Raw genomic sequence first — 27,159 nt, forward strand, 5'->3', positions numbered from 1 at the left:
AACAGAGCCTGGAGGAACAGAGAGCACTCGCATCGTCACCAAAGGACCCAGTGATAATGACAGCGTCAACCCACAGGGTCTGCTGCTCCCAACACGTGTGACCAAACCACAGCTGATATTCCCCACAAAACAGAGAAATCTTGAATTACATCATGGAAAATCTGAGACTGATTTTTTTTTTTTTTCTTACTGTAGACTTTGCACAGCTTCACAAAAAAGTTCACACAAGCCATCAAGATTGACTCACAAAACACGAGAAACCACAGCGCTTTGGCTTCAGCAAGGTCTACTTTTGAATAAACCTCCCCACATGCCAACATCATTTGAAAAAGCCACCAGTCGCTCTGACCAGTTTGGTGCCAATTCAACCTCTGCAGGCTCTGAAATGGAGTTTCACATGAACTTAATGTTGATCCCACTATCTGGCACAGAAAACATGTATTTTTTTTGTCTAGCAGCAGGTCTCCGTGTGTTTCTATCTACAAACATTTTATGTTTTTTGCATTTACTGCTACTGAAGGAGCTATCTCTACATAAAATAGTTTTTCTTGAAAGTTTATTTCTTTCAAAGTTTGCACATCTCTCTGAGATGCTTGCGTTTGTTGAGCTACTGTGCACACAGCAGCTCAGACTGTGGTTGACTCTTACCCTGGGGTATTGACCACACTCGTGCACGCAAACCCCGGCAGAGACTTACACGCGACAGAAGTGACGCTGGTGGGCAGGTTTTGCTGGAAGGGGTGCTGGTCTGCCTCGGGCTCCTCCGACTCGGACAGGACATGGTGACCGGTGTGGGAAAGGTAGGTGACCTGGACCTGCTGCGCATGCGGCGTCTTCAACTTCTCCAGACACTCGGAGTCCCGACGTTCCTCGGACTGCATCCTAGGCCATATTCTCTCTCTTCTCCACAGTATCAATGCTACTCTGTCACGTATTGACTTTGCAACTATCTTGAGATCATTTTCATGAAAAAATCCAGAGTCAATCTACAGAGGAGGCACAAACTTAGTGAGACCATAGGTGTGTGGATGGACACGCACACGTGTGCACACACAGATTACTCTAATCTCTTCCTGACAGAGAAAACATCTGTCTGAAATAACATGTATATCACATCTATTCCTCACAAGAACAGGAACTCAAGAGCTTGATAGGGTTTTTTTTGAATAAGACTTCTATCCCTAACGCATTTTAAAACAACAATAGGCAATTTCTAAGACCTGAATTGGGTCAATTTATTTACCAGTTACCATCCATCAAGAAGCAGAGATCAAGTCTAACTATAGATAGGTTCCCAGGGTTTGGGTTTTGTTTTTGTTTTTTTTTGAAAGACCAACCGAATATTCAAAAGAGGAAAAAAACACCTTTGAAAAATGCTCTTTGAATAATGCCACTGGAGTAAAATACACTACCAGTCAGAATTTATTGCCTTAACCTTTCCAGTATACACTTGGTACCACAGCAAGTCATGAAGGGATGGTAACAGAATTTTGTCTCAAATTAACTTCTCTTAAATGGTAAAGTCAGTCAGTATTGATTGACTTCCATAAAGAAAAAGCCTATCATTGAGTCATATGCAGACTGTTCACATTTTACTGCAAAGGGGACCAGGCTCTTTCAGAATTCAACTGCTCAACAGATAAATGGAAATTCATCTTTGTGCTGTTTATTTGCATAATCTCCTACAGCATAGGGTATGAATTTTAGTTTAATAATGACTTACCAGAGATTCGTCTGCTCTCCCTACATTCTTAACATGCATATCCTACAGATTTGGAGGCACTTACATACATGGAGGAAATCTAGAGGTTTTCCTTCTTTGCTCTTGACCAAACACGAGACAATTTTACAGCTTAGATTTTTCACTGTTTAAAGCAAATAGGTGCAAAGCAGCTTAAAACACAGCTGCAGATGGATATAGGTATTTTCCACTGCCTGTGCCCTCAGACCTTACTGACATTCCTGATCCAGCAAATCCTATTGACGGGAGGGAGTTACTTGAGAGAACCTTGTGTGGTATCAACTAACGTGCCCAGTAGGTTCTTTGTGACAAAGCTTAATAGGAAGGCAACGAAAAGCTGCCACATTAGCAACCTTTTAAAAACCAATTCTTATTCCTACATGTCTATATACAGAATGGTTAGAGTTTAATGAAGACATGCTATTTTACAGTACCCTCTGGTTGTGAAATGTAACCTGGGTTACGTTTCAGGTTCCTTTTGCCCACATAGTTTGGACAGGCTGGAACACTGACTACTGAAAACCCATCAATAATGATAAATAATTCCCTATACTCAGACGGTCTCCTGCATTCTTCTCTTCCACAGCACATAAAGTAACACAAATTAATGAAAGCAGATAGCTTTGGTATTCCACAATTTATATGGGCTACAAAAGGCATTTAGGAATGAACGTCCTCCTTTGCCCCCCTCAATAGCCTCATTCCATGCACACTCACTTAGATAACCGTTAATATTATCTTTAAAAGCCAGTGTTTTACTAATTTGGGAAAGGGAATAATATGACAGTAATTTGGGAGGGATGTTTTAAGTATACGTTTTATGAGACTTATGTCCTCTTGAAAGCAAAGTATTACAACTATGGGCCAAGTAACCCACAGAGCTTCAAAACTTCAAATATTTCCATAGATATTTAAATGTAAAATATAACAGAAAGTAACTGTACCAGAGCAATTTTTAAATGAACTGAGCTCTGTAACAATACATTGCTCAAAAAACATTGGACCTACTGCAAACTACTGCAAGACGACAAGGAGCCTGAATTTCTCCCGCTAAATTTGGAGTCATGGTGATAGGTCCAAGCATAGTAAAGTAACATTGTCAAAATGTTCTCTGAGCAGTGGTGATGACAACATCATTAAATGGGATCCCTTGGGGTTTAGGATATAATAGGAGCAGTTCTGCAAGCACAAGAAAATTCAGACCCTTGACTAAGTGCTTACTGATTCCATGTTCCCATGACGTTAGAAAACCTAAAAACTGCAGTAAAGGCATCACTAAAACACAAGTTCAAGGACTATATAGTGAAAGTGGAACACAAAGTAGTTTCTCTAACAAAACCCTACAAGTTATAAAGATACAGAAATTCACCAAGTTAAACTTATCTGTCAAAAAATCCAAAGCTTATTCCTAACTCAGTGCAGTGGACTTGAATCTAGACCCCTATTTACGTTTGGTGACAGAGTGGCTGACCACAACTTTCCTCATCCACATCCCTCCTAAGTAACACTAACAGAAAAGATGGAAAGAAGTGTTTTGAAGAATTCAGCACAGAATATTTTGTGATCGAACTCCTCTAATTTATTTCAAGCTGCTGTCTGAAACTAAAGAGATTTCAAAGAAATTTAAAGAGTTTTCAAAACATAGAAGCAGAAGAGACCTCCCCTCTGGTCCCTAAGCTATTTGGACTGCCATTTCATGCATCTGTTTTCATACTTGGCAAACAATATTTTTTAGTTATTAGTTCTTCCCTGTTTCCCCTTTTCTTGTAGCATTCGTTCTAGAATCAATGCAAACGTCTTAAACTCGACACCTGGAAGGGTTTAACTGGAAGTTACTTTACCAGACTCACTCCTGCTCTCCTTTGAGATTTACGCACTACTTTATATATATACACATTTTTTGTCAGGAGAAGTTTATTTTACCATTTCTTGTGCAACATCATCAGGAGTTTCCTTCTCCAGATCAAAAGTAAACTCAATGGCTCCATTATCTTTGGGTTTTCCTTTCAGTTTCTTAGGATCTTCTACCCAGAGTCTTAAGGCAATAGAGGATTTCCTACCATGGTCTTCTTCTGCAAGTTCCACTCTTACCCCAGTATCTTCAGCAAAAAAGGCATGGCTTAATAAATCTTTAATTTCATATCTGCAATGGATATAAAAAAATATTAAAATACTGCAAGTCTCAAGCATTTTCAAATAAGTTTGTGACATAAAACTGCTGTTAAAGGTGAGGACGTTTATAGTATGTTTGATGTTCATCCATAACAAATTCGTGTTCTTAGCAAAAAGACACAGCACTTTCAGTGTTATTGAGGACTGCTGAAAAAACGGTGTTTTCTATTTCACAAGGCTTCAGCAATATTCATACACCATAAGCACACACTGAACCACCACAGATTATAGCTTTGCTCAATGTTTCTTGAGTATCTGGGCTTAATCAGTACTAAAAAAGAGGTTCCCTCTAAGTAGTCAGTAGAGGTCCCTAAAAACTGTACTTGTGAAAGTTATGAAATACTGAACAGTAGAGACACTCATCTAGGAGAGGCCAGTATGAGAAGACTAGGTTTTAAAACCCTAGCTGGAAACAAGGCACAATTTGTCTTCATATCCAAAGCTAATGAGCCAATGGAATCTGCTCCAACAGCTTGCGGTGAATCTACCACGTCGCATTTGTGGTCGACGTCCACCACACTCAGTGCTCCATGCAGCACCTCCTGAGCAAGATTTTATGGACAGCTGTGCCAGAATGTGTGAGAATACCCAGCTCACACATCCACAACGATGCTTTCTGACCTTATTCTTTGTAGCTGAGAGGTCAAGAGACACAGCAATGGCATTTATTCAATTATCCTGACATTATAGCAGATATATCCAGAGGCCAGAACAAAAATCTAAGCAGCTTTGAAATCCCTGCATACACATGATTTAATACAAAACTTGATTATTTGAAACAAACCTTTCTTCTTTATTTTTGCAAATGCACTCCCCAATTATCTCCTTAATTTCAGGATCAGTAACTTTCTCAAAGCTTGCTGGCTTTATACCCTAAAAGGACAAAGAAAAAACAATTTAGTTGAAAAAGAATTACATTATATCTTTTAATTAAGGACATTTCCCCTACATTTTACAGTCAATTCAACCCTTGGAGTAACTAATACTTTAAAATTGCTAGTCTTAATGCTAAATTGAATTGAAGATTTAGGTCTACCTGCACCTAAGTACCATTTGCGCTTCAAAATAAACACACTAGTTTGTATGTGTACTCAGCCATACACAGGGCAAGTCTCCCTTTTTCTTTGCTAGCCTTTGCAAACTTTACCTTTACAACCTGTGTACTCTGAAGTCAATATTCAAGAAACAGCCAATTTTAAACTTTCAAAATTACTCTTTTTTGAAATTATTCTTTTTATGGTTTTTTTTTTTTTTTGCTTTAACTCTCAAAACGCTAAATGAATAAAGACAAATAATCATGTTTTTCTTCAGATAGCCAGTTTCAAGAACAAGGCAAAAATACCTTGGTATATTCCATATTCCTGTATCCCACAGATCTTTTGCTTTTTTAAATCCCCAACACCGCCACTCCCAAAAAACACCCCAAAACCAAGCAGGGGAGGAGCAGAAGAGCTCTGTGCTGCTATTGCATTTCCCCAGCACCTTCTTAGAATCCCATGGGGAATGAGTGGCAGAGCAGGTGTAACCTATAAATCAAGTTAAATTTCTGTCAAATGTTAACATTTTGACTGGGAACAGTGTTCAGTTCTGGACTGGCAACAGCGAACCCGAGCGTGGCCCTTCAAGGAGGAACCCCAACTGGTCATTGCAGAAGAAAACGCCAAGTAGCAGAATCGGCATTTCCACACAGGGAGCTCTGGCTCCACGTGGGTGCAATGGGAACCGTTTGGGGTTGGCTTAAGCTGGGGATGATTTAAAAGAAACACACACACACACTTCTCGGGCAGTCGCAGGTCATCTCTCCCAACTTTCTAATATTTCAGGACCAAGATCTTCAGTCAGCACTATCCTCCTCAGGGTATACAGCCTCTTTGTTAAAGTAACATAAATCTTACCAACATAAAGACTCCCTGTAGGAGAAGCCGTATGCAAGTTCTCAGGCTGAATAACAGTTTATACATTATGTCACCTTTCTGTACACACAATCAAAACATACTGCACAAATCACTGCTGGTCACACCGCGCGGTTAAGGCACACGTGGAGTGGTGCATTTCCAGAGCCCGGGCTCACAGCTGCTTCTGATGCCAGGCTGCAGACAGGGAGGGAGGGATGCTCCGCTGGAACGGCGGCCACCCCACTGCTCTCCTCCTCAAACAACAGATACCCAGCCCCTAACACAAGTAACCCATTCCCTTCACTTCAACCAAAGATTTCCCACAAATACTTTTCATGTATATATTCAGCTATAGATGACAAGAGTGGCAGTGCAAGAAGTTACCCTTTCTATTTGTGATGGTCAGCTTAAAAAACAAACAAACAAAAAAGATTCCTTTTTAAAAGCATGTAACATCTCTACCTACTAAATGGAGATATAGATGAAAATTTGACAAAATTAATTTGGGAACAGATTCTGCAGTTAGACCCTATTACTTAAGGACCCAAGTGTTTCCAATGAATCCAATAAGCAGAATAAAAAGGAAACGTTATTGCCTTTATCTAAAAAACCCAGAATCTGATTAAGAACATAACTGAATGGGCATTGGACATTTAACTTCATTCAAATCCTTTTAAAGTTTCACCCAGAAAGAACAGTAAAATAATGGATCATGCAGTGGCAGATAAGGAGGCTTGAAGTCCTGAAGAGTGGACTTTTGGCTCACCTGATGCTGAGAAAATATGTATTTCAGAAAGTTTCTGCAAGCACTTCACCTAAATTCAGTCTTGAATAAATTTTATGGATGAATTTCAGTGAGGGCTGGCATCTCTTCGAGAATTTCTGAATATTCCAGCATCAGATTATATTTTTATCTTTTTATTAACATTCTGTTACCATTCTAGCTTCAGCTTTGACTTTTAACTTGGATTTATTTATTTCAGGTCAACTCCTCCCTTTTTGTCTTAAATTTTGAAAGTGAAATATATAATTCATAAAATTTGGAAATGAGAAAGAAAAAAAAAAAAAAAAAGACAGAATAATCATCCAAAGACTCGGCTTCCCAGTTTTGCCCCCCAGAGAGCTGCCGAGATCCAAAAACCATTCTTGTGGCAACAAAATAATCAAAAAAAAAAAAAAAAAAGACAGAATAATCATCCAAAGACTCGGCTTCCCAGTTTTGCCCCCCAGAGAGCTGCCGAGATCCAAAAACCATTCTTGTGGCAACAAAATAATCCCCACACATGAGTGGCTGGCTGTGACCCACTAAAAAGAATTATTTGCTTAAGCAAACCTAAATCTTACTTATGGGATGAGGGTTCAAATTTTGTATATTAGAAAAATGTGTCAAAACAATAGGGTGCCCAGCCTACCAAAACCCAGGCTTGCTCAAAACAAGTAAAAGCACACCATGGTGTGTCAAGAGTGTTTCTTAAAAGAGCACCGATACCTGAATTAGAAATAAAAGAAAACAAAGAAGTATCAAAAAGACGTTTTTAGCATAAATCCTCTATACTCTAATACACCCCAAAGCTACAGGAGCCTATTGTATTCTCAGATGAGGAGGAGTTTGAAGAAACCTGCGGTAATTCACACTGGAAAACAATAGGACAAATCTCTGTATTTTCAAAAACTCCCGTTTGCTATAGAAAACCATTGACTTCCACCTTTGTGACACTTATCAGGAAGAATAGGTAATAAAGAGCATCTTCTGCTATAGCTTCATGTTTACTGAAAAATAACTCCCAAACATACATCAGTATCAATTTTACTGGGGAAAAAACCCCCACCACAAACAAATCCCCAAAAAACACCAAAAAAACCCCCAACAAAGCAGCAGAGGCAACTCTCACCATACTCCCTGAAGAGCTTTCAACGACCTAGAGGAATATATTGCGCACATATCTACATGGTCAAGGGAACCTTGAGGGTGTCTTAACACAAACTGAGGATATGAGAGACACAAATAGCACAAGGCACATCACGATAATTCTCTATTTAATTTTATGATCCAGAATTCACAAAAAATCCTCATTTACATGGTTCGATGGGAATTCTGACATGACTGGGATGGAGCAGGGCAGGAGGTGTTGTGCATCTAGTAATTAAGTTTGCCTGAAAGCGGTCCTTTAGACAGATCCCTGGTGACTGACCTTTATTTTTAACCTTACAAATTGCTTCCATAAAAAAAAAAACAAACCAAAAACACAACTCCTCCAAACGCCATTTTCCTCTCAACATCTTTGGAAGGAACACTGACTCCTCCCTGGACACCTATTGTATTAGTCTGCTGAACAGCTAAGTTATGAAGAGATGACTAAAACAGTCAAGGACAAAATATGCGGAGTGAAGTACTGCACGGAGCTGCTTTACCAAAGTGTTTTCTGGAAGCCCATATGCTATAATCTGCTTCTGCTCCTTCCTCTCCATTAAAACCTCCTCCAAGGCTGTCTCACTGTGACGCTGAGAACCCTCCCTCCAGCCCCAGCCCCGCTGCCCACTAGAGCATGCCCTGAAGAGCCATGTCTACACACTTCGTAAATACCTCCAGGAATTCCCTAGGAAACACGGCACCAAATTTCAAAGTATATTAGCTAAGGAATTATCCCTGGCAGCTTGTAAACTCTACAGCTGCCTTGTCAACAAAAGTCAATTCAACACCATTGCATCTGATACACAGGGCTAACTGGTTGCCATAAGGTGCAGGAGGGTATTTTCATACGAATTCTTTAAATGCATATTATATATATAAAATACATAAGAGCAAAATGAGAGAAGATCAACTAATTTCCCTTTTAAAAAATTTCTGTTTCGGACAAGATGATTTATCATGAATCCCTCACTACCATTTAGTCTCCTCACCTCCCTTCTGAAGTGATAAGATTTGAAATAAATTGCACTCCAGTATATGACATTTGAATCTACAGTCAGACACATACAGGACATTAAAATTTTAATCTTTGTGTTGGGGGCAGAAAGGTGAAGTTTGTTTTTCAGAGGTCCAAAAGCAGCCACTTGTCATTTTTCCATCAGCAGAGCACACTTTTGGAAGAATAACACACAATGCTTTCCAAGACGCACGGTGTATGACAGACACGTCAACGTTAAGCTTGACCCCAGTCAGCCACTCATTCCTCTGAAGGATTTCCTTTCTCCTAGGAGATGCCCTCCTCATCTAGATACAGTCTGCTTTGGACTAAAACTCCATCTTCTACCTGAAGGTAGTCTTTAGACTCATGTAGTTCCCAGAAAAGAAAAAAAACCTCTTCCAAAAAAGCTGAAACCATGTTTCCAATTGAAATTCCACCCTACCACATGCTCTCTGAAGTAAATGAAGAGGAGAAGTTCTCAGTTTTGACAGGATTTTGTTCCATGACATTCAGCAGCGAGATTGCTGTATACAATTATAAACCCATCTCTATTTCACTCCAAAATAGTACTTAATCCTAATGCTAATCTAAGAAGATTATCTGCAGATCTAAGAAGATATCTGAAACACACAAAAAGTCTACACAATGACATTCATAACATTATTTGGCTGTTGTTGCTGTGCTTCAGCTACAGCATTTATTCTGTCTGTATGAACAATACAGAATATAGCCTGCGAACACTGAGAAAAATTCAATACATTTGTAAAAAAGAAACAGTATGAAAACTTAAAACACCAACCCGAACACTATACACATGTGGATTGTTTTAAGGCAGAGGTTTGTGCTGCTAAACCCAGAGAGGTCCCCGTGAACCCCCAGTAGATACAGCTGGGCTGTTCTGCATTCTGCAGAACATCAGTAAGAAAACATTGGACCAGAGCTGCATTGGAAGGTCACAGACCCTGATGTTTCATCACTAAATATGCCTACTGTCTACATCAAAATCACTTGGCAGAATGATTAAACACAAAAAAAAATCTGACTAAGAAAAACCATCAAGTTATGCATGAAAAATGAGATTATGGCATCAGAATGAAGGTCACTGCAAATATGCTGACCAGGAAATCGCTTCAAAGCTGACTGCAGTAAATGTGGCTTGGACCTGTCACTTGAAAAATATGTATTTGCCATTTATGTTACATATCCACTTTTTTTATGTTTGCACTCCATAATTCAGGCTAAAAGGGGAGAGAGAGAGGTGACAAGTCCTAACAAGTATGCCTCATCTGGCAAAGAGATGAGCCCCTCTCTACCCCTGGGAAATGACTGCCACTTCATCCTGGACTATTATATACACACAGCTACACAGATGTGAAAACAAGAGTGGAAAAATTAAAGCAGCAATTAAGCCATGAGAATATGGTCAGGCAGAATAAAAGGTCACAGCAATAAATAAGTATAATAATCATGCATAATGATTGGACATGCATAGTGTGTAACATCTTCGAACAAAACAGTAATGTCCCAGAATGGTAACGTTTCTACTTTCTATACCAATAAGGACCATGAATGCACAGGATGAACAGTCACGACTTCAGATGTGTCTCACATTCTATTAGCAAGCAAGAGTGTGATAGGTTGTTGTTAGGACACAGAGTGGAAACAATTGAAAAAAATATTACGAAGGCAAAACCAGAGTAACACAGCGGCCGTGGTGGGCAGCAGAGGCACCGTGCAGCCCAGCACAACCCAAAGTGAGCTTCAAGGCAGTCTAAAGAACAGGGTGGGTACTGCACCCTCACTCATGAGCAACGCTTGCTCCACGCACACAGCAGCAAGCAGCTCCAACCCCTCCAGATGCTATGAGCACCTCCACCAGCTGATGCCACCATACTGAGCCCAAGGCAGGAAAAGCGAGTTATTCTATATTTTTAAAATGAAAGCGTTGGGAGACCAGATGCAGCAATCGCATTTTTACATTACATTGAGCCTCAATTTAAAACACTAAAAATCGTGTTTACATTTTCATGGCAATAAACTAGTTTCATCAAAAATTAAGCACTGACAAGCTGAAAAAGGTTCAGGAGCTCTTCACCGTTGACCCCCTCCATCTGAGGCTCTCAGGGCCACCTTCTGCTCCAGTGAGAACCCCAAACCTCATCTAAAGCTGAACAAAACAGGGTAATTCAGCCCCTTGGGTTCGGTCTACACTCCATTTCTACGTTATATTTCAGTCCAGTAAAGCCCAACGCTAGCAATAGCCACTGCCTGACCAACCCTAACTTGTCATTTAAAGTGATTTTTCTGTCTGTAAGTCACTATCGCCCCAGCTACCAGGGCAGCTCCCGCCGTTCGGTGATGGCTCAGGACAACCAGAGAGACCCCCCCACCCGCAGTGCCTACACCCCAAGAGCAGCATCGTCCCTCCACACGCACCGCTGGGCACTCACGCGGATCCAAGCGGGGTCCCTTGCTGTCGCCAGCTCTTCCAGGGCTGCAGCTCCTCTAGAGAAGCTGTTGAGCCCATGAGAGTGGTTCCTTCTGGGACCAGGGATCAACCCCAGGGCACCCGCTGCTCCTCTGGCACCCTCACCAGGAGGTCCACCCCCTGCTCCTCCTCCTGCCTGACAGTTCATGCAGCTCATGGCATGTGACAGGGCTTTTTCCCTCTCCACCAGGAGCTGGTTAACCCTTTCCTTGGAAAAAATGGCATTACTGTCGTTCCATCTAAGGAATCCGGGAGCCATTGCTCCCACCACTACTGCCCCAAGTTCTACTGAAAATAGCAGTAAACACACCCTCCGTGTCTCTATCAAATGCTTCTGCACCACCTTTCCCTGCTAGACAGCCCTGTTTCAAAAATACCCCTTACAAGTAATAAAGTGACCTCTCAACAGCTTCTCTACCATTTCTTGTCCTTCGTGATAAACATTATTTCCCACCTCTCTAAAGCTGCTAGTATAAGACCAGTTTTATAAAGTTATACTAATTTACTGTATAATCCTCAGCTATGTAAAGGTTGCCACAGAAAATTAGTTGGCTCAGGCTTTCATCAGTGTTTAAAAAAATGACTACTTAACTCTGCAAATTGAAATGTAACATCTAATTAGGAATCCTCCAATTAATCATTATTCTTTGCCATCTTGGATATTGCTTTGACAAATGAGGCTTAGGAGTCTTACAAAGTCTTAATTACCAATATTCCAGATGGCTAAGAGCCGTACACAGAGTTTCTCTGGGTATGTGGAGCAATGGGAGACATGGATATTTGTGGCTCTAAATGCATACCCACATACCCAGGTCACCGCAACATCAAGCCGGCCGTGGTGGCAGCTCCACACACACACGAGCCACTACTCATGCCCAAGGTGGCAGGGAAGACACCCCACACTTCTCATGAAAGCCATTTTGTACCTGGGGTTACAAAACTGGTATCGCGTTCAGGAGACAAGGCCCAGGAGCCTAAAATGAGGAGAGACTCCTCTTGTCACCATGTGAAGCTTTAGAGCCCAAGGAGATACCTCCTAAGGTACCTACAAAGATGGCATTTAGGGCACATCTGAAGGACTGAATGAAGCCAACAAGTCATTGTGCCAAAAAAAAAAAAAAAAAACCTTTTCCTTGTAGTGGAGGACTGAGCGGAGTAACAATGAAATAAAGCACACTTGCTGCCCAGAAGGTCGATTGCATCCTGGGTTGCATCAAGAGAAGGATGGCCAGCGGATCGAGAGAGGTGATTCTGCCCCTCTACTCTACTCTCTGGAGTAGTGTGGAGCACTGTGTCCAGCTCTGGAGCCCTGAGCACAAGAAGGACATGAACCTGGTGGAGTGGGTCCAGAGGAGGCCACAAGGGTGATCAGAGGGCTGGAGCCCCTCTGCTGTGAGGACAGGCTGAGAGAGTTGGGGTTCTTCAACCTGGAAAAGAGAAGGCTCCAGGAGACCTTAGAGCCCCTTCCAGTCCCTGAAGGGGGCCTACAGGAAAGCTGGGGAGGAACTGTTTGCAAGGGCATGTAATGACAGGACAAGGGGCAGTGGTTTTAAAATCGAGCAGGGTAGGTTTAGATGAGAGATTACGAAGAATTTCTTTACACTGTGGGTGGTGAGAAACTGGAAAAGGCTGCCCAGAGAAGTGGAGGAGGTCCCATCCCTGGAGACATTCACGGTCAGGCTGGATGAGGCTCTGAGCAGTCTGATCTAGTTGAAGTGCCGCTTTCTGCAGAGGATTACCCTCTCCACACCCCGAGTGTGCAGACTGCATCTTTTGGTGATGCATGAGGACCAAACTCCACAGATCACTATCTTCTTTTGTAGCAACCAGATGGAAAGAAGTACCCGGGAAAATCTTTTGACAAACCAGCCCATTTAATATAACCTATCCCAAAAAACCCTCCTGTAACTCTTGGTTTCATTTAACCAAGTAGAACAGGACATAATCCCAGCTGCCAAAGCCTTTGGCAAGTCTCGTTTCTCTGCAGTCACTGATTTGCAACCTGACAGCATCTTACAGACTCAGGAGTTTTTTTCAGGCATTCACCATCCAGCTCATGTAGACAAATATGTTTATCACCTCGGGGTGAGAGTGCTGGAGAGGGCATTTTATTCAGTATAGAGATTACTTCAGATTGGCTTCTCCTCCAGCCTAACCTCACCCGAAAATACAGCAAACCCATTTCCATGGTTCCTGTCTGGGGATTGCCAGACCCTGCAGAGTTCCAAAAAGCAGATAATAAAGCCCCTCAGACTGACTCCAAAACTAAACATTGCTATTTTTTTCTGTTTATATCCTCAAATAATTTGTTACATATATAAACAGAGAGAATCTGTGCTGGAAATCTGAACCAAACATCCTCCACTGTATAAGTAAGTATTTAGGCTGCAATTTAAAAATTAGCTCTTTTACTTTGTGGGAAACTTGATCAAGTCTGAGGCATCCTCATATAGGAGGAAAGACTACAGTGAAGATTTTTCCCTGCTCATTCTTCCCAAGTTTTATGTATTTTTGGCTGATGGAGACAAAACCAACAACGATTACTGAAAATATTTTATGCAGCTGCTGTACTGTCAAACGCAATCCAACCATGGAACTGTAAGCTTAAAATAAACCTGCAACAGGTCTGCGTAACCCAGAGCTCAGATGCCTCAACTTCTACAACACTGCACGTTCAACACCTCATCAAAATACAATTTTAAACCTTCAAATCACAAAATGCCAATACAAATTAAGGAGGTTTACTCACACAGGTTACTTTCCGGTAAATTTGAGCAGCATTCTGGCATTCTGAGTAAGGGTATTCTGAGGTAGCCATTTCCAACATGCACATTCCAAAAGCATAGACATCCACAGATTCATCGTAGTGTTCCTCATACATTTCCGGGGCCATAAATTCTGGTGTACCTACATAGACACACACAAAAAGAACATAAATTTTTCATAAAGTCTAAATGCCTTTAACCACAATTTTTTTTCGCCTATAAGCAGTGTGACCATTACAGCTGTGTAAGGGGGCATGCAAGCTTACTGCAAAAGAGGGAGATAACTAGAATAAACTCAAGCGTCCTCCAGGGAAGAAACCCAAAGTCAACTCGCACACTTACATACCCATGGTATATATACACCACATTACCTATGGTAATGATACAAGGGAGAAGAGAGAGAGAAAAAAAAAAGGAGAAAGGGGAAAAAAAAAAAAGGAAAAAAAAAAAAGAAAAAGTCTTGAAATTTCAAAAATGAGCAAGAGAATGAAATACAGCACATTGCCTGAGCATACTGGAAGTCATGAAATGGCTCCTTGCCTGGGTGGAAAGAGGGATGTGGAGGTGAAAAGGAGAGAAGAAACGAGAACCTTCACTCTTGTTTTTAATCAATGCAAATTTCCTTTTTTTTTCCCTCTAGAGACACATAGCAACCGCCCAGCAGACAGACAGCACTTTGAAAGCAAGTAGTATCACAAATCACCTTCAGTCACTCACAAAACATTAAACATAATTCTGTCACTGGTTTAGTGGGACAAATCAATGAGGCTACTCACAGAATCAGGTCCTACTCAACAGGGATTAGGGTGTCAGACATCCGAGTCAACTGGATAAATATTAAGTGAAGCACTGTACTACTGCTGAGTAACGGGAAATTGCAGCTGTATGACAAGTGGTGACTTACAACGTTTGCACAGCAAACTACTCTGAAAAGCGTGGTTTTATAAAGCAAAAGGAAAAAAATTGCTCGTCAAGACATTTATTTCCTTTTTACACTTAGAAAAGATGAAGGAAGAGACATCAATGCAGTTGGGTGTTGCAGGAGAGGATGCCTAAAGGAGCACACATGAAGGAACTGGACAAACTCCCATCCAGCCCAGCAGCCACCACTGCAGCACCCAAAGTGCCCCCAGAGCCCTCCAGCAGCCTGCTGGATCCCAGCAGTTTCTGTTATGGCATCTCTGTATCAGCAAAGACACAACTGTAATTAGAGGGGGGGATTCTGCCCCTCTGCTCTGCTGAGACACCCCCCCAGTGCTGCCTCCAGCTCTGGGGCCACCAACAGCAGAAGGACATGGACCTGTTGGAGTGGGGCCAGAGGAGGCCACGGAGATGCTGGGAGGGCTGGAGCCCCTCTGCTAGGAGGGGGGGCTGACAGGGTTGAGGGGGTTCAGCCTGGAGAAGAGAAGGTTCTGGGGAGACCTTAGAGCCCCTTCCAGTCCCTCAAGGGGCTCCAGAAAAGCTGGGGAGGGACTCTGGATCAGGGAGGGGAGCCAGAGGAGGAGGTGGAAGAGTTTGACACTGAAAGAGGAGAGATTATGATGAGATCTGGGGAAGAACTTGTTTGGTGTGAGGGTGGTGAGAGCCTGGCCCAGGTTGGCCAGAGAAGCTGTGGCTGCCCCATCCCTGGAGGGGTTCAAGGGCAGGTTGGAGGGGGCTTGGAGCAACCTGGTCTGGTGGGAGGTGTCCCAGCTCATTGCAGGTGGGTTGGACTAGATGACCTTTAAAGGTCCCTTCCAACCCAAAGTATTCTATCATTCCATGATTCTCAAGTAATACCTGGAAAAAAGTAGTTCTCATATGTTTGGGGACTTGACATAAGCTTGTTTTTAATGGCAACATAAACGACATCTCTCAAAATTCGGGTCTGTCTGCTTTTGCACATTTTCTGAAGGAGACTTGGCCTAGCTGACAAAACAAGCCTCAGCACAAGCATCTCTGTAAAATTCATTTTGCAAAATCTGGAATCAGTCTTTCCCATTTTTTATGTTCCTTCCACCTCAAAGACACTCCTTCCTTCAGCATTTGTACACCAGCCGAACCCATGTCGTGAAAGCTTAACTTAGTACCTGCTCTTAGGGTTCTTCTGCCAGCTGTCCCACAGGCTCTGAAATGGTTAACCATTGCCATAGAGAATGTTTTTTGGAGCTGCTACCTTGTTTTAGAAGGAACAAAACTCAGAGGCAGGAGTGAATCTCATGAATTATGGAGCATTTAAAGCAAATCTGAAAAAGCGATAGCAATAGTCTAAATAGCAAATGAAATTCTTGACACCATTCCATAATAGCATTGAAATGACATTTTCCCCCCTTCCCTCGGGGTTGGGAAGGAATACATACAAGTACCCCTAAGAAAAACAGAGCACCTAAATGTAAAGCCACTCAGAATCTCTCCAGCTCCTCTTGGCAGAAGGAGCTGTGTCCTGGCGCGGCTCCCTGCAGAGATACACTGCAAGGTCAGCCGAGCATCAGCGGTGGCACGGACGCAGCAAGGGAAAAACTGGACCTCAGCCATGCTGACTTCATTCTGTTCAAGCCGATGTGAAATTGCAGCTACTAATATTCCTTTAAAGCTACTACATCTACGGAGGGGGCAGAATTACTCATCTCACCAGCGTTTCCAAGCCCTCCTAATTCTTTCCTTGGAGCAGCACTGCTCTTGAAAAAGATAAGCTCAGTGATATTGCCAAAATGAATACAGACACCTTGCCAGCAACCTGCAGCCCTTTTCAGTATTGAATTTCTCTTAGACACAAGCGTGCTTTGATTTTAGAAAAACTTATATTGGTATTACTGATATGATTCCATTATGTCCGACAGACAATTATTATACTGGAAAAAAATGATGTGAAGAAATACTGACCCCAAACAGAAAAAATCCCCACCAATTCTTAGAAGTTAATAACTATGGAAACGTAAGAGATATAAACCAACATAATTTCACTAAAATCAACAAGCAGACCCACGGTAGCCAAGCACATATCCAAAGTTTCTATCATTTTGACTTCAATGATACTGGGCTCCCCAAGCATTAAGGTCAATACTGTTGTACAAATAATTGTAAAAAACTATAATCTCTGAAAATTTGAGGTGCTGAAATAATTATTTGAGCAATTACTGCTTGAAAGACAGGATGCTATTTTCATATATGGTAAGCCAACAGCAGTTGTCACTATCAGTTTGCTAACTCTAATTACCTAGAATCTAATTTCCATTTCTATAATAAGCTGAAATACAACTACACCTGTGATAACCTCCCCCACTTTCAGCATCATTTCTCAGGAATGTGCAGGTTCCCAGAACCATCACCTACAGATCTGACCCAAGGGAGATTTGCTACGGAATCTTGGGTAAAAACAGAAAATGTTTGAGATTTCAGGAAAACATTACATTTATGCAGAAAACATTAAATGTAACTTTTTCAAGGAAACAATGTCCTTTGACAGTCATTCAGAAAACATCCTCCCAGTTCAAGCAAGCCCAAGTTGTAACACTCCTCACGTGGGCTCCACCTAAGGGCACCAGCTATCATGTATCCCAGTGGAAATTTAATTTCATACCTACTGATTATTAATAAATTGCAGATGTTGTTTCAGCATCGCTGTGCCAGGACGGTGCCAGGGCAGGGCTGAGCAGAAGCAGCCTGTTCTGCTGATGCCCCAGGGAACGGGGGTGAGGTGTTCCAGCCCTGTGACCTCTCTGCACGGCAGAGAAGCCCAGCTCCACGGAGCTCTGCTGCCTCTCCCGTGCCTCTCCCAGCATCCCTGGAAGCAGAAGACTTCCCAGGGGCTTTCCCAGGCTTGTGCAGCACACCCTTGTCAGGGAGAGAGCAGGGCATCCTTTCCCTGCCCTCTCCTCCTCTTTTCCCCTGGGGCAGCAGGCACTGAGCCTTTCTCAGGAGGACGATGCCCATAAGCTGCTGAGAACCCTTGCTGCACCTTTTGAAGGAGAGAGGGGAAGGGTTTGTGGATACCACATAATATTTCAATTAAAAAACGAACAAAAAGAGCGTTTTATCATTGTGAAACAGAAGGAAGGAGAAGAGGCAGTCATTATACCATTTCCTACTGACTGAGAATTTTATAGTAGCGTAAAGTCACAAAACCACTTTATTCTCTACTACCAACCTACAAGTGAAAAAACCACGAATTCAAAATGTGAAAGAGAGATATTAAAAAGACAACCACCACCACACCAACAGATGAAAGCCAAGAAGAGGAGGATTACCTATTACACTTTTGGCAAATGAAGCTCTCTTGAGGGTTGCCAGACCCAAGTCTCCTATTTTCACAGATCCAGTTGGTCCAGTAATAAAAATATTGTCACATTTTAAGTCTCTGTGAATTATAGGTGGAGTTCTTGTGTGCAAGAAAAGAAGACCCTTCAGGATTTGCCGGCACCAACTCCGCAGGACTTTTGGTTTCATCACTTTAAATCTCTTCAGATACCTAGAGCACAAACATACACAGAAATGGGCATAAAGAAAATGAAGCATTATTTGAGATTCCAGGGGCTTTAACAGCTGAAACTCCAGTCTGGATAAAAGCCCCTTATTAGATGCTGTAATAGCAGCTCAGAAATATCACAAAATTGAAAGGAATAGATCTTTTCCAAAGGACAAATTAGAGCATTCATTTTTAGGGAGGAAGATAATAAGCATTTTTGGTGCAAATACAACCAAATATTTGCAAGTCTAATAGTAGAGCAATTCACTTCATGCAGAAAACAGCTTTAGAATATGTTTCATATATTCAAATCAGAAGAATACTGAAGTTTAATTTTAACCACAAGACTTTGACCTCTGTACCATGCATCTGCATTTTTTCCATTTACCTAAAACTCTGATTGGGAGGGTACGTTTTTGAGAACCGTAAAACCTGCTAATGCACTGGCAGAGCAGCACACTGGATATACACAGTGATGAGTCCTGCTCCCATTGGGGCTGAAAATCTGTTCCAGAATTCATGCCAACTGTTTTATATCAACCTTAACAAGACTGTCACTACCAAAAGCTATTAATTACTATTGTTTAGCAGATAACCTAGAGCACCTTCTGCTTCAAATAGAGATTCTTCCATTCAAGTGCTATTCTATGTGAATTTTCTAACAAAACATGCAAATACAAGCACAGAAGCAATCACAAAAACACACCCTGACAAATTCAAACGTCACAGGCAGAAGATGAAACACACCAGAGAGCTGCTTCTAGTTGCATAACTGGAACAGGAGAGCAGGGAAAGAGAGATGGAGGCCAAAATTCTTCCTGTCAAATCAATGCAGTTCAAATGCAGGGACAAATGACAGACACCAGAGAACAGCTCTGCTTTTTTTTTTTTTTCTTTTATCTGGAGGTGCCTTTTTTCAGAATATGAAAGTAGGATTTTTCTAAAAATTTCCATGGCTATTCTTAGCCTCCTCACCAGGAGCACAGTACTTACGTCTTCAGTGTTCCAGAGGTCATCAATTCGGTAACCAGCACGATGCATCTTTTGCCTTTCACACAGGATTCCCAGAAGTCATAAAATCTCACAATGTTTGGATGCTGTAGACCTTTCAACATTTCTGCTTCCTCTTTAAATCTCTGCCTCTCTACTTTTGTGAGTTTTCTGTCCTGTAATCCAAAATAAGACATTATTAGTAGTGAACAGATTAAAGTAAAGGTACTGCATTGCTAGAGTATTCCAAATTTTAGGTTTATGTCTATATCAAGAGCGATTATAAAATCTTTTATGTAAGAGATGAGCAGCGTGTATGAACTAGGGCACTCGCCTTGAATCCAGTGTCAAGAAGACAAAGACCTCAGAACAAAGAGATGTCTGTGCTATGCTATGCTACAAGACAGCATTAATATTTCAGGCAACATAAACACACCCGTGGCTTGATGGACCACCACACAGCTACCTATGTTTTGGTTTGGTTTTGTGAGGCTCATTATCCGCGAGATTAACATCCACAGGATTTCATCTCCAGGTCCGAAGCTCATCCCAGCTAAGGTGACTGATCACCACCTTCCAGGGCTGCTCCTCTGAAGTTATGGTGGTGATCACCAGGTGAGGTCCCCCAGGAACCCTCCTGGGCTGTACCACCCTTCCCATTTCTTTAGGGACAAATTAAAACAATACCAACCTCAAGAAACCAAACACAATAATTTTTCTATTTGTTTGCTGGTTTCCCTAGTTCTACAGACCTCTCTTTAAAGTTGAGAAAAGAAAGATTTAGAGCTGTCCTTGGCCTTTTTTGTAGGTGCACACTGGCCACATGGCAATTCTTATTCTTTTAGGTTAGAAATGGGAGGAATGTCACGTTCTACTACTCTCGTTTTCCTGGGGAAACTTAGGAGCGTTTGCCATAACCTCCAGGCTGTGAAGTGCCCCTGCAAGGAGCACCCAGGGCCCGTCTCCTCCTCCCCATCCAGCAGCAGAAGCCAACCAGGCTGCCTGGACCTCGGTAGCAACGTGGCAACCCCAACAACAAGCAGCTCAGATGCTCCAGCCTCTTTAGATGACGTAAAAGAGCAAAATGGGAGTTTTAGTGAAGACCACACCATCACTGTCTGGTTTGCCTCCCCTGGCCGGCTGGTCAGGCTGGGAGTGCTTCCTGACACTGCCCTAGAAACGAAGCTTTTTTGTTCTTTAACAGGCACATTGTGTAACTGTTCTTACTTACAGAAGCAAAGGCTCACAAATCACTAAGACTAATTAGTTCATATTTTAACCTCCGACATTTTCCTTTTCTCAGTTCACTTAGGCATGTTTATAAGAGCACATACGTAATGAATTAAATTGGCACCCGGCTGATTTGTAACCGAGATGCAGAGGGATCAGGCCACTGCCATTTTGACAGCCTGCCCTCATCTGCCATCGCACAGAACTCCACCCGGGAATGAGAATTTCCATGGCTACAAACAAGTTGCCTTTACACAGAGGCTTCACGAGAGGAGAACCGGGTTGAAACGACGATGATGCAGCTCTTCTTGGAAGACAGAAAACCTGCTTCCCCGGCAGCATGCCCGCGTGCACGGAGCATTTCCATTTCACACTGCTGCTGCTGAGGAGGTTTCTCGCTTTTTCTTTACGTTTTAGGGAGCAGCATCAGAGCTAATGTTGCCCCGAGCAACGGCAGCCATCTGGGCTGGCGCAGCGGGTGCCCGGGGGGAGCGGCGGTGGGGTCCCCAGGGGCAGCCGGGAGGCACCCCGTGCCCGGCAACACCCTCAGCACCGACCGCCCAGAGCAAGGCAGCATTCCTGCTGCTCTGGAGCATGCGGGTTTTGTAAGTTATGAAAGAAGAGAAGAGAAAATAAAAAAAAAAATAAAATAACTGCAGGCTGTCTAATGAGGCCGGACAGAAGAGCCTGAGAATTGCTTTCAAATCCATCACTTCTTCCCCTACCGCTGAGTTTCCTCTTAATTCAAACCCTGTAGAATAAATCAGATCCACTGCTATTACGGAGGAAAAGGAGCAAGTCCTTGTGTGAGATGGAAAAGCAGAGTGTGGACTAGCAGAGAAAGGAAAAGGTGGCGACAAAGATCCAGCAGCTTTTTTAGAACCTTCTAATTAAAAAAAAAAGTAATACCATACCCCTTGCCTCTTATTTTCAGATTTCTAAGCACTGTGAGAAATTTTCCACTGCTACTTTAAGAGTAACTTTTAAAAATATCCTTCAGATGTTGCAGACAATTGTATTCTGTATATTCTCCATATTATGAGCGCTGGCCCATATGGACTGCTGTCTGAATTCAAAGTGCTAAGACCACAAGCTGGGCAACTGCAACAAAACAATTCTGGAAGACAAATAAGTGTTTTATCTACAACTACAGCAGAGAGAATCTGGATTTTTATGAGAATGATAGCTGAGCATCTCTCCAGGGAGGCAGCCTGGGTCCAGCACTGGAGGGGGGGTAAGGGCAGGGGAGACTGGGCAGTGCCACACATCCCACCATGGGACTTGCTCCAGCGCTGTACAGGCTCGAACAACCTTTTCTAAATTCCTCCAGGCTGAACCCGACACAGGAGTTGTTGGCCAAAGCAAAAGCTGTTTCTGAAAGGGCTTAACTATTTTCTGCTCCGAAGCAGCAAAACCACCCATTTAACTGTGTGATTCACTCAGTGTTTAATCCAAACCCAAAAAACCTTCACTGGGGTCACAGACACTCCCCATCCTACAGTCCACACAAGATGAAATGCCCTTATGCTGAAGGCAAGCCTGGAACAACCTTGGGACACCAAATTTTGAAATGGGGAGCAGGATGCTTTGGAAAGGTCATGCCAAAAAAAGGTAATCCACTCAACTGGAATTAAGGCATCACTTTGCATGACCCAAAGGTATCAAAATTTGGGGGAAAGAAGCAAGTTGCCAGATTGGCCCAAGGAGTCACCAAGCATCCTGCTCTCTGCAGCAGCACATGATTCCAGCCTGGCAGAGCTGACCCAGGGGGCTGAGGGTGCCGAGCGGCAGGACGAGTTGACAAACTCCTTGCTCAGTCTGCTCCACTGCATTTATGGCGTTACCACTATTCTCAGCTTCATCAAGACATGAGACTTCAAACTTGGAAAACATTCTCCTCCATGTGATGCGGGAGACAGCAGTACTAGTTCGCAGACATCTACAAGCTCCCTCTCCTTGTAAGGCATTCACACTTCTTGGCTCTTTCCCTCCTTGATGGGACACAAAGTCTTGGCTCAGGAGGCAACATTGTAATTCCATTTCAAATAATTGAAAGCTTCTCAAGCCTACTACTTAGGATCAAGGTTTCTAAAATAAACTTCAACCTTCAAAAGTCCACAGCAATCGCACTGAGCGGGTTCAACTTTTCCAGAGAAACTGAAGTTAAGCAGACCCGAGCAAGAAGCGAGACAGCGGCTGGGTTTGTGTTACCGCTAAGGAAGGATGGGCCAATTTAACTTCTTTCTCCATCTTAACTGTGAACAGTAGCCAGCTCAAGAGGCTTCAGTAGGGAGTTGGTACATGGCCACCACACTGGTCCCTGCTCAGCTGCCGTAACCCTCTGTGGAGAATTTGGTGTTTTATGGTTCCAGCTGCTCCTGGCTCCGGGGGAAGGAGCCGTGCCAGCCAGTGCTCATGGTGCTCCCCAGGCACAGCATCACCCATCCCACAGACACCCCCGATCCCACAGACAACCTGCCTGGCACACGGCTCCAGCACTTCACCTTCCCGAGAGATAAATAACTATTATTTGGGTTATTACAATGCTTATCCTTATATAAATAAGCATTATTGGCTTATACGACGTACCCTTCAATATGAAGGGCAATCCAACAGACAGATATTAAACAAGTGGTAAGAAGAAGTTATAAATTGTAATCTACCTTTTCTTCATTAATTTTCCTGGCTTTCCTCTTGCAAATCAGATTGTAACTGCATGGTCAGTTTTAAGCATTAAACCACTGAAAGCTATTCACTTCTTTTTAGAAATAATTCCCAATTAGCACTTTATAGCCTCGCTCTTGGTAAATTACACAACCATTCAGAGAGACTGGAGTAAAACCATGTTTGCAGCAGGAAACTACATTAAAGTGAATTTCCTATCCATAAATCATATTTCTGCTAATCTAACACACTTACGCTCTCTGCATCTCCCTACTTGTCACAGGCAGGGTGAACAAGTACCTCTCTTGGTTAATATAAGATTTATCCCTTCATTAAGTTCCTTATTGGGGAACAGCAGCAAAGACTGGGATTAGTAATAACTAAATGTGTTAACAAAATGAAAGGGAAAGCTTACGAACTAAATTTCTGGAATGACACCCAAATTAACAGCAGGAACATGTTCTTTTAGTCATCCCCATGCATCATTTCCTCCAGGTTGTAACATATGGGCTCTGACTAAGACTTTGAAAGTTACACAAGCAAGAGACTGGCTTCCACCTGAGCCTTTAGAAGAGTTCAAAGAAAGACTAACAACTGAGGTCGAGCTTCTTGTGAGGAGCTTCACTTACTTGTGAGGAGCTAACAGATTTGGGAATAAACTACATCCTCACCCCATGAGGAAAAAGGATCAAATGCAAGAAATAAAAGTAAGACCACACAAAGAAATACTGCTTGCTCAGCAATGCCTATACCCATGTAAGAGCAGAGTTGGAAGCACAGCTCTCACCAAATTAGAAAGCTGTGCTGCTTTGTGGTTTCACTGTGGTTAAAAAACTTTAAAAAGTTCCTCCTTTCAAAGTCTTGAATTTTCAGTAAAAAAAGTAAACTGCTTTAAACACTTTTTAAGTGGCAATGACGTAAGAATAAACTCACACTCACTAGCAAGCGAGCCGGGGCCGCAGCACCGCTGGTTCCAGCCAGCCAGAAGCTCTCCCAACTCACTCCGACAAGACCCCTCGCTGTTTTGGGAGCCCTCTCCAACCCTGGCAGTTCCAGATGTCCCTTTGGCAGGTTGTAGCCTTGTGAAGGACACCTGAAAGCCCTCTCGTTTCCTGCCCACACATTTGTACGAGCACTTCTCCTCCCCTGGCACACAACTTGGCTACCTCACCTAGACATCTTGGCCTACAGATTTCTACTGCTGTTGTGGTTTGGTTTTGTTTTGTTTTTTCTCCTTTTAAATGCTTAAACTCACATAGCTGTACTGACTGATGGTTACTTAGTTTTGCCTAACAGGACAAAGTCCTCATTTTGGAACAGATAAAGGCCTGTCTGGTGAGGCGAGGAGGAGTGTTAGGTCAGCAAATGAGGGACGGGCTCACCTCTGTCACGCAGAAGCTGTAACATCTCCTGCCCATACCAGTGATGAAGAAAAGGAAAGTGAAGAGGCACTTCTGACACAGGAGCAGAAATCAAACAACTCGATCAGCAGGAATGAATATTCGTTCACACCATTATTTTTTCACATCTGTGTGCCAAATCTGCACATTTGCTCACATACCCCAGCTACTCTTCTAATCAGAGATCACCCTGAGACACGGAATCAGCAGTGAGATCCATTGACAGCTGTCTCCTGCGTTGCTGCCTGTTGGTTTATTGTGGATTTATGAGCAGAAGTGCAGTTCTGGCCTGTCCCACAGTCACCAGTTTGAGAGCGAGACACTCAACTTGGTGGGAACAGACAGCAGCCTTCCCAGACCTCCTGTGTAAGGCAAGAACTTGCTTTGCTCCTACAGTGAAGCCGGGACATGTTACTTGCTATCTGCATGTGACTTCATTCATTAAATTCTGCATCGTTAGTACTGCTTCTTCAGGGAAACATCACAATTTGGTGAAAGTTTTTAAATTTTAGACATTCAAAGGCCTTTAGAAATAAAGGTGAACTATAACACATTTTAGAAGAAAAAAATAAAAACAATTTTTGTATCTAAAATTAAAACTTCACTCATTTAGTGCAATCACCTTATGCATTTCACATTAAGACTTGTCTAATGCACTACCAGAGGCATGTAGGATTTCTCCTGAAGACATAACTGGGAGCAAACACAGGCTCAGACATGCAGCAGTTTGGACAGTGAAGAGCTCGATATATTACTGAAGCAGCTGCTCTCGTGTCCCAGGTCTATGCCTTTATTATTGTTATGCCTATGCTATATATTTTTAATAGCATTCAGGACCTTTTATTCCCACACCCTGTACATTCAATTATAAGCACATATCACATGGCCCCATATGGAGCACTGGGACCAGTTCTGGGCTCCCTGGTTCCAGAAGGACAGGGAACTGCTGGAGAGGGCTACAAAGATGATGAGGGGCCTGGAGCATCTCTCGTATGAGGAGAGGCTGAGGGACTTGGGCCTTTTTAGTCTGGAGAAGAGAAGGCTGAGGGGGGATCTGATCATTGCATAAAAGTACTTAAAGGTTTGGAGGATGGGGCTGATCTTTTTTCAGTGGTGCCCAGTGACAGGACAAGAGGAAATGGCCACAAACGTGTACATACAAAGTTCCACCTCAACATGAGGAGGAACTTCTTTCCTGTGAGGGTGGCAGAGCCCTGGAAGAGGCTGCCCAGAGAGGTGGTGGAGTCTCCATCTCTGGAGACATTCAAACCCCACCTGGACACGTTCCTGTGGGACCTGCTCTGGGTGGCCCTGCTCTGGCAGGGGGTTGGACTGGGTGATCTCCACATATGATTCTGTGATTCAAAGTTATCCTAAAGGAGAAACCCTCCTTTCTGTGAACAAACAGCAGATGCCATTATACAACTTGCAAATCAAGAAAAAAAATCTGTATAGCTTCATTACATATCAGCATCCAGCCAAGATTCTTCTTCGCTAAGTCACCCTTGGTAAAGTTACAGCCTGCAATTTGTTAGCTGCATTAGTGAAGCACAGTGAGGTTTCCCAGTGGTAACTCATTTTCCAAATGCATAAAAATCAGCCCTTGCCCCCAAGGATCCTCACAATCCAATGAACAGGAGCTACAGAACAGGCTGAGAGCGATGTACTTATTTGCCTGAGTCATTGCTAGAAATCTACAGAAAATTAGGAGCTGGATTTGGATCTTGATGGCTAAATCTGGCACTGTAGAAAAGGCTGAGCTTGCTTTTTTGCTGGACCAAGTACAGCTTGTTATTTTTTAAATTGCTTAAGGGACACATCAAAGTCTTTTGGCAGAGGAACGATGAGATTTGTGTCTTCTACTGAACATCAGAACTTAAAAAACCCGTTCTGCAAGATACAGGAGGAAAAGGAATCAACATCTCAAATCACAGATGTCAGTGCAAGAGCATGAAAACACCTAAGAAACACAACACAATGAGTAGAGACCACATTTTACAGATGAAAACCTCCTAGCACAACTGCACTATGATAACCTATGGTTAAACAAAAAAGTTCGTCACAAGCAATTGAATTAATTGCAGGGAGCACCCCATTAACTCTCTTAATTACCAGCACTTCACAGGTTCCATATAAGCTTGCAATTTTAGATGAAATACCATAAACAGTTCAGGCTTGCCTCAGAAAATGACTTTTTCAAAGGAAACTGAAATCAATGTGTGAAAAAAGCTGGACATTTGTCCAGCTGGATGTTTTGTCCCAAGACACCAGATTCACCTCTGCTCACACAGGAATAAAAAAAAAATCATCCAAAAAAAACATTTTAGACATGGCATGAGAATTTGGTATTTTGGTATTTTCTGGAATTCACTTCTGAACCTTAAGTTTTCATTAAAGTTCATGCAACGGTTTGTTCTGTTTTTAAAAAGCATTTTGTTTCATATACTTCGTGTCCTCCATA

At 42.6% G+C, this 27,159-nt stretch overlaps 1 protein-coding gene across 10 annotated transcripts in view; it reads right to left on the reverse strand.

Moving 5' to 3' along the window:
* The window catches only part of WNK2 (WNK lysine deficient protein kinase 2), a 125,880-nt gene that overhangs the window by 62,129 nt on the left and 36,592 nt on the right, over window positions 1–27,159 (reverse strand). For all 10 annotated transcript variants that reach the window (XM_014951549.1, XM_014951546.1, XM_014951540.1 and 7 more), the window contains exons 2-7: window positions 19,408–19,580; window positions 18,197–18,417; window positions 13,955–14,112; window positions 4,698–4,786; window positions 3,665–3,884; window positions 698–986 (exon numbers count right to left, since the gene is read on the reverse strand). In XM_014951549.1, coding sequence (XP_014807035.1) covers window positions 698–986; window positions 3,665–3,884; window positions 4,698–4,786; window positions 13,955–14,112; window positions 18,197–18,417; window positions 19,408–19,580 — 1,150 coding nt within the window. The remainder of the gene's footprint in view (window positions 1–697; window positions 987–3,664; window positions 3,885–4,697; window positions 4,787–13,954; window positions 14,113–18,196; window positions 18,418–19,407; window positions 19,581–27,159) is intronic.

This window comes from Calidris pugnax, unplaced genomic scaffold (assembly GCF_001431845.1).
Source record: "Calidris pugnax isolate Ruff unplaced genomic scaffold, ASM143184v1 scaffold203, whole genome shotgun sequence".
Taxonomy (NCBI): Eukaryota; Metazoa; Chordata; class Aves; order Charadriiformes; family Scolopacidae; genus Calidris; species Calidris pugnax.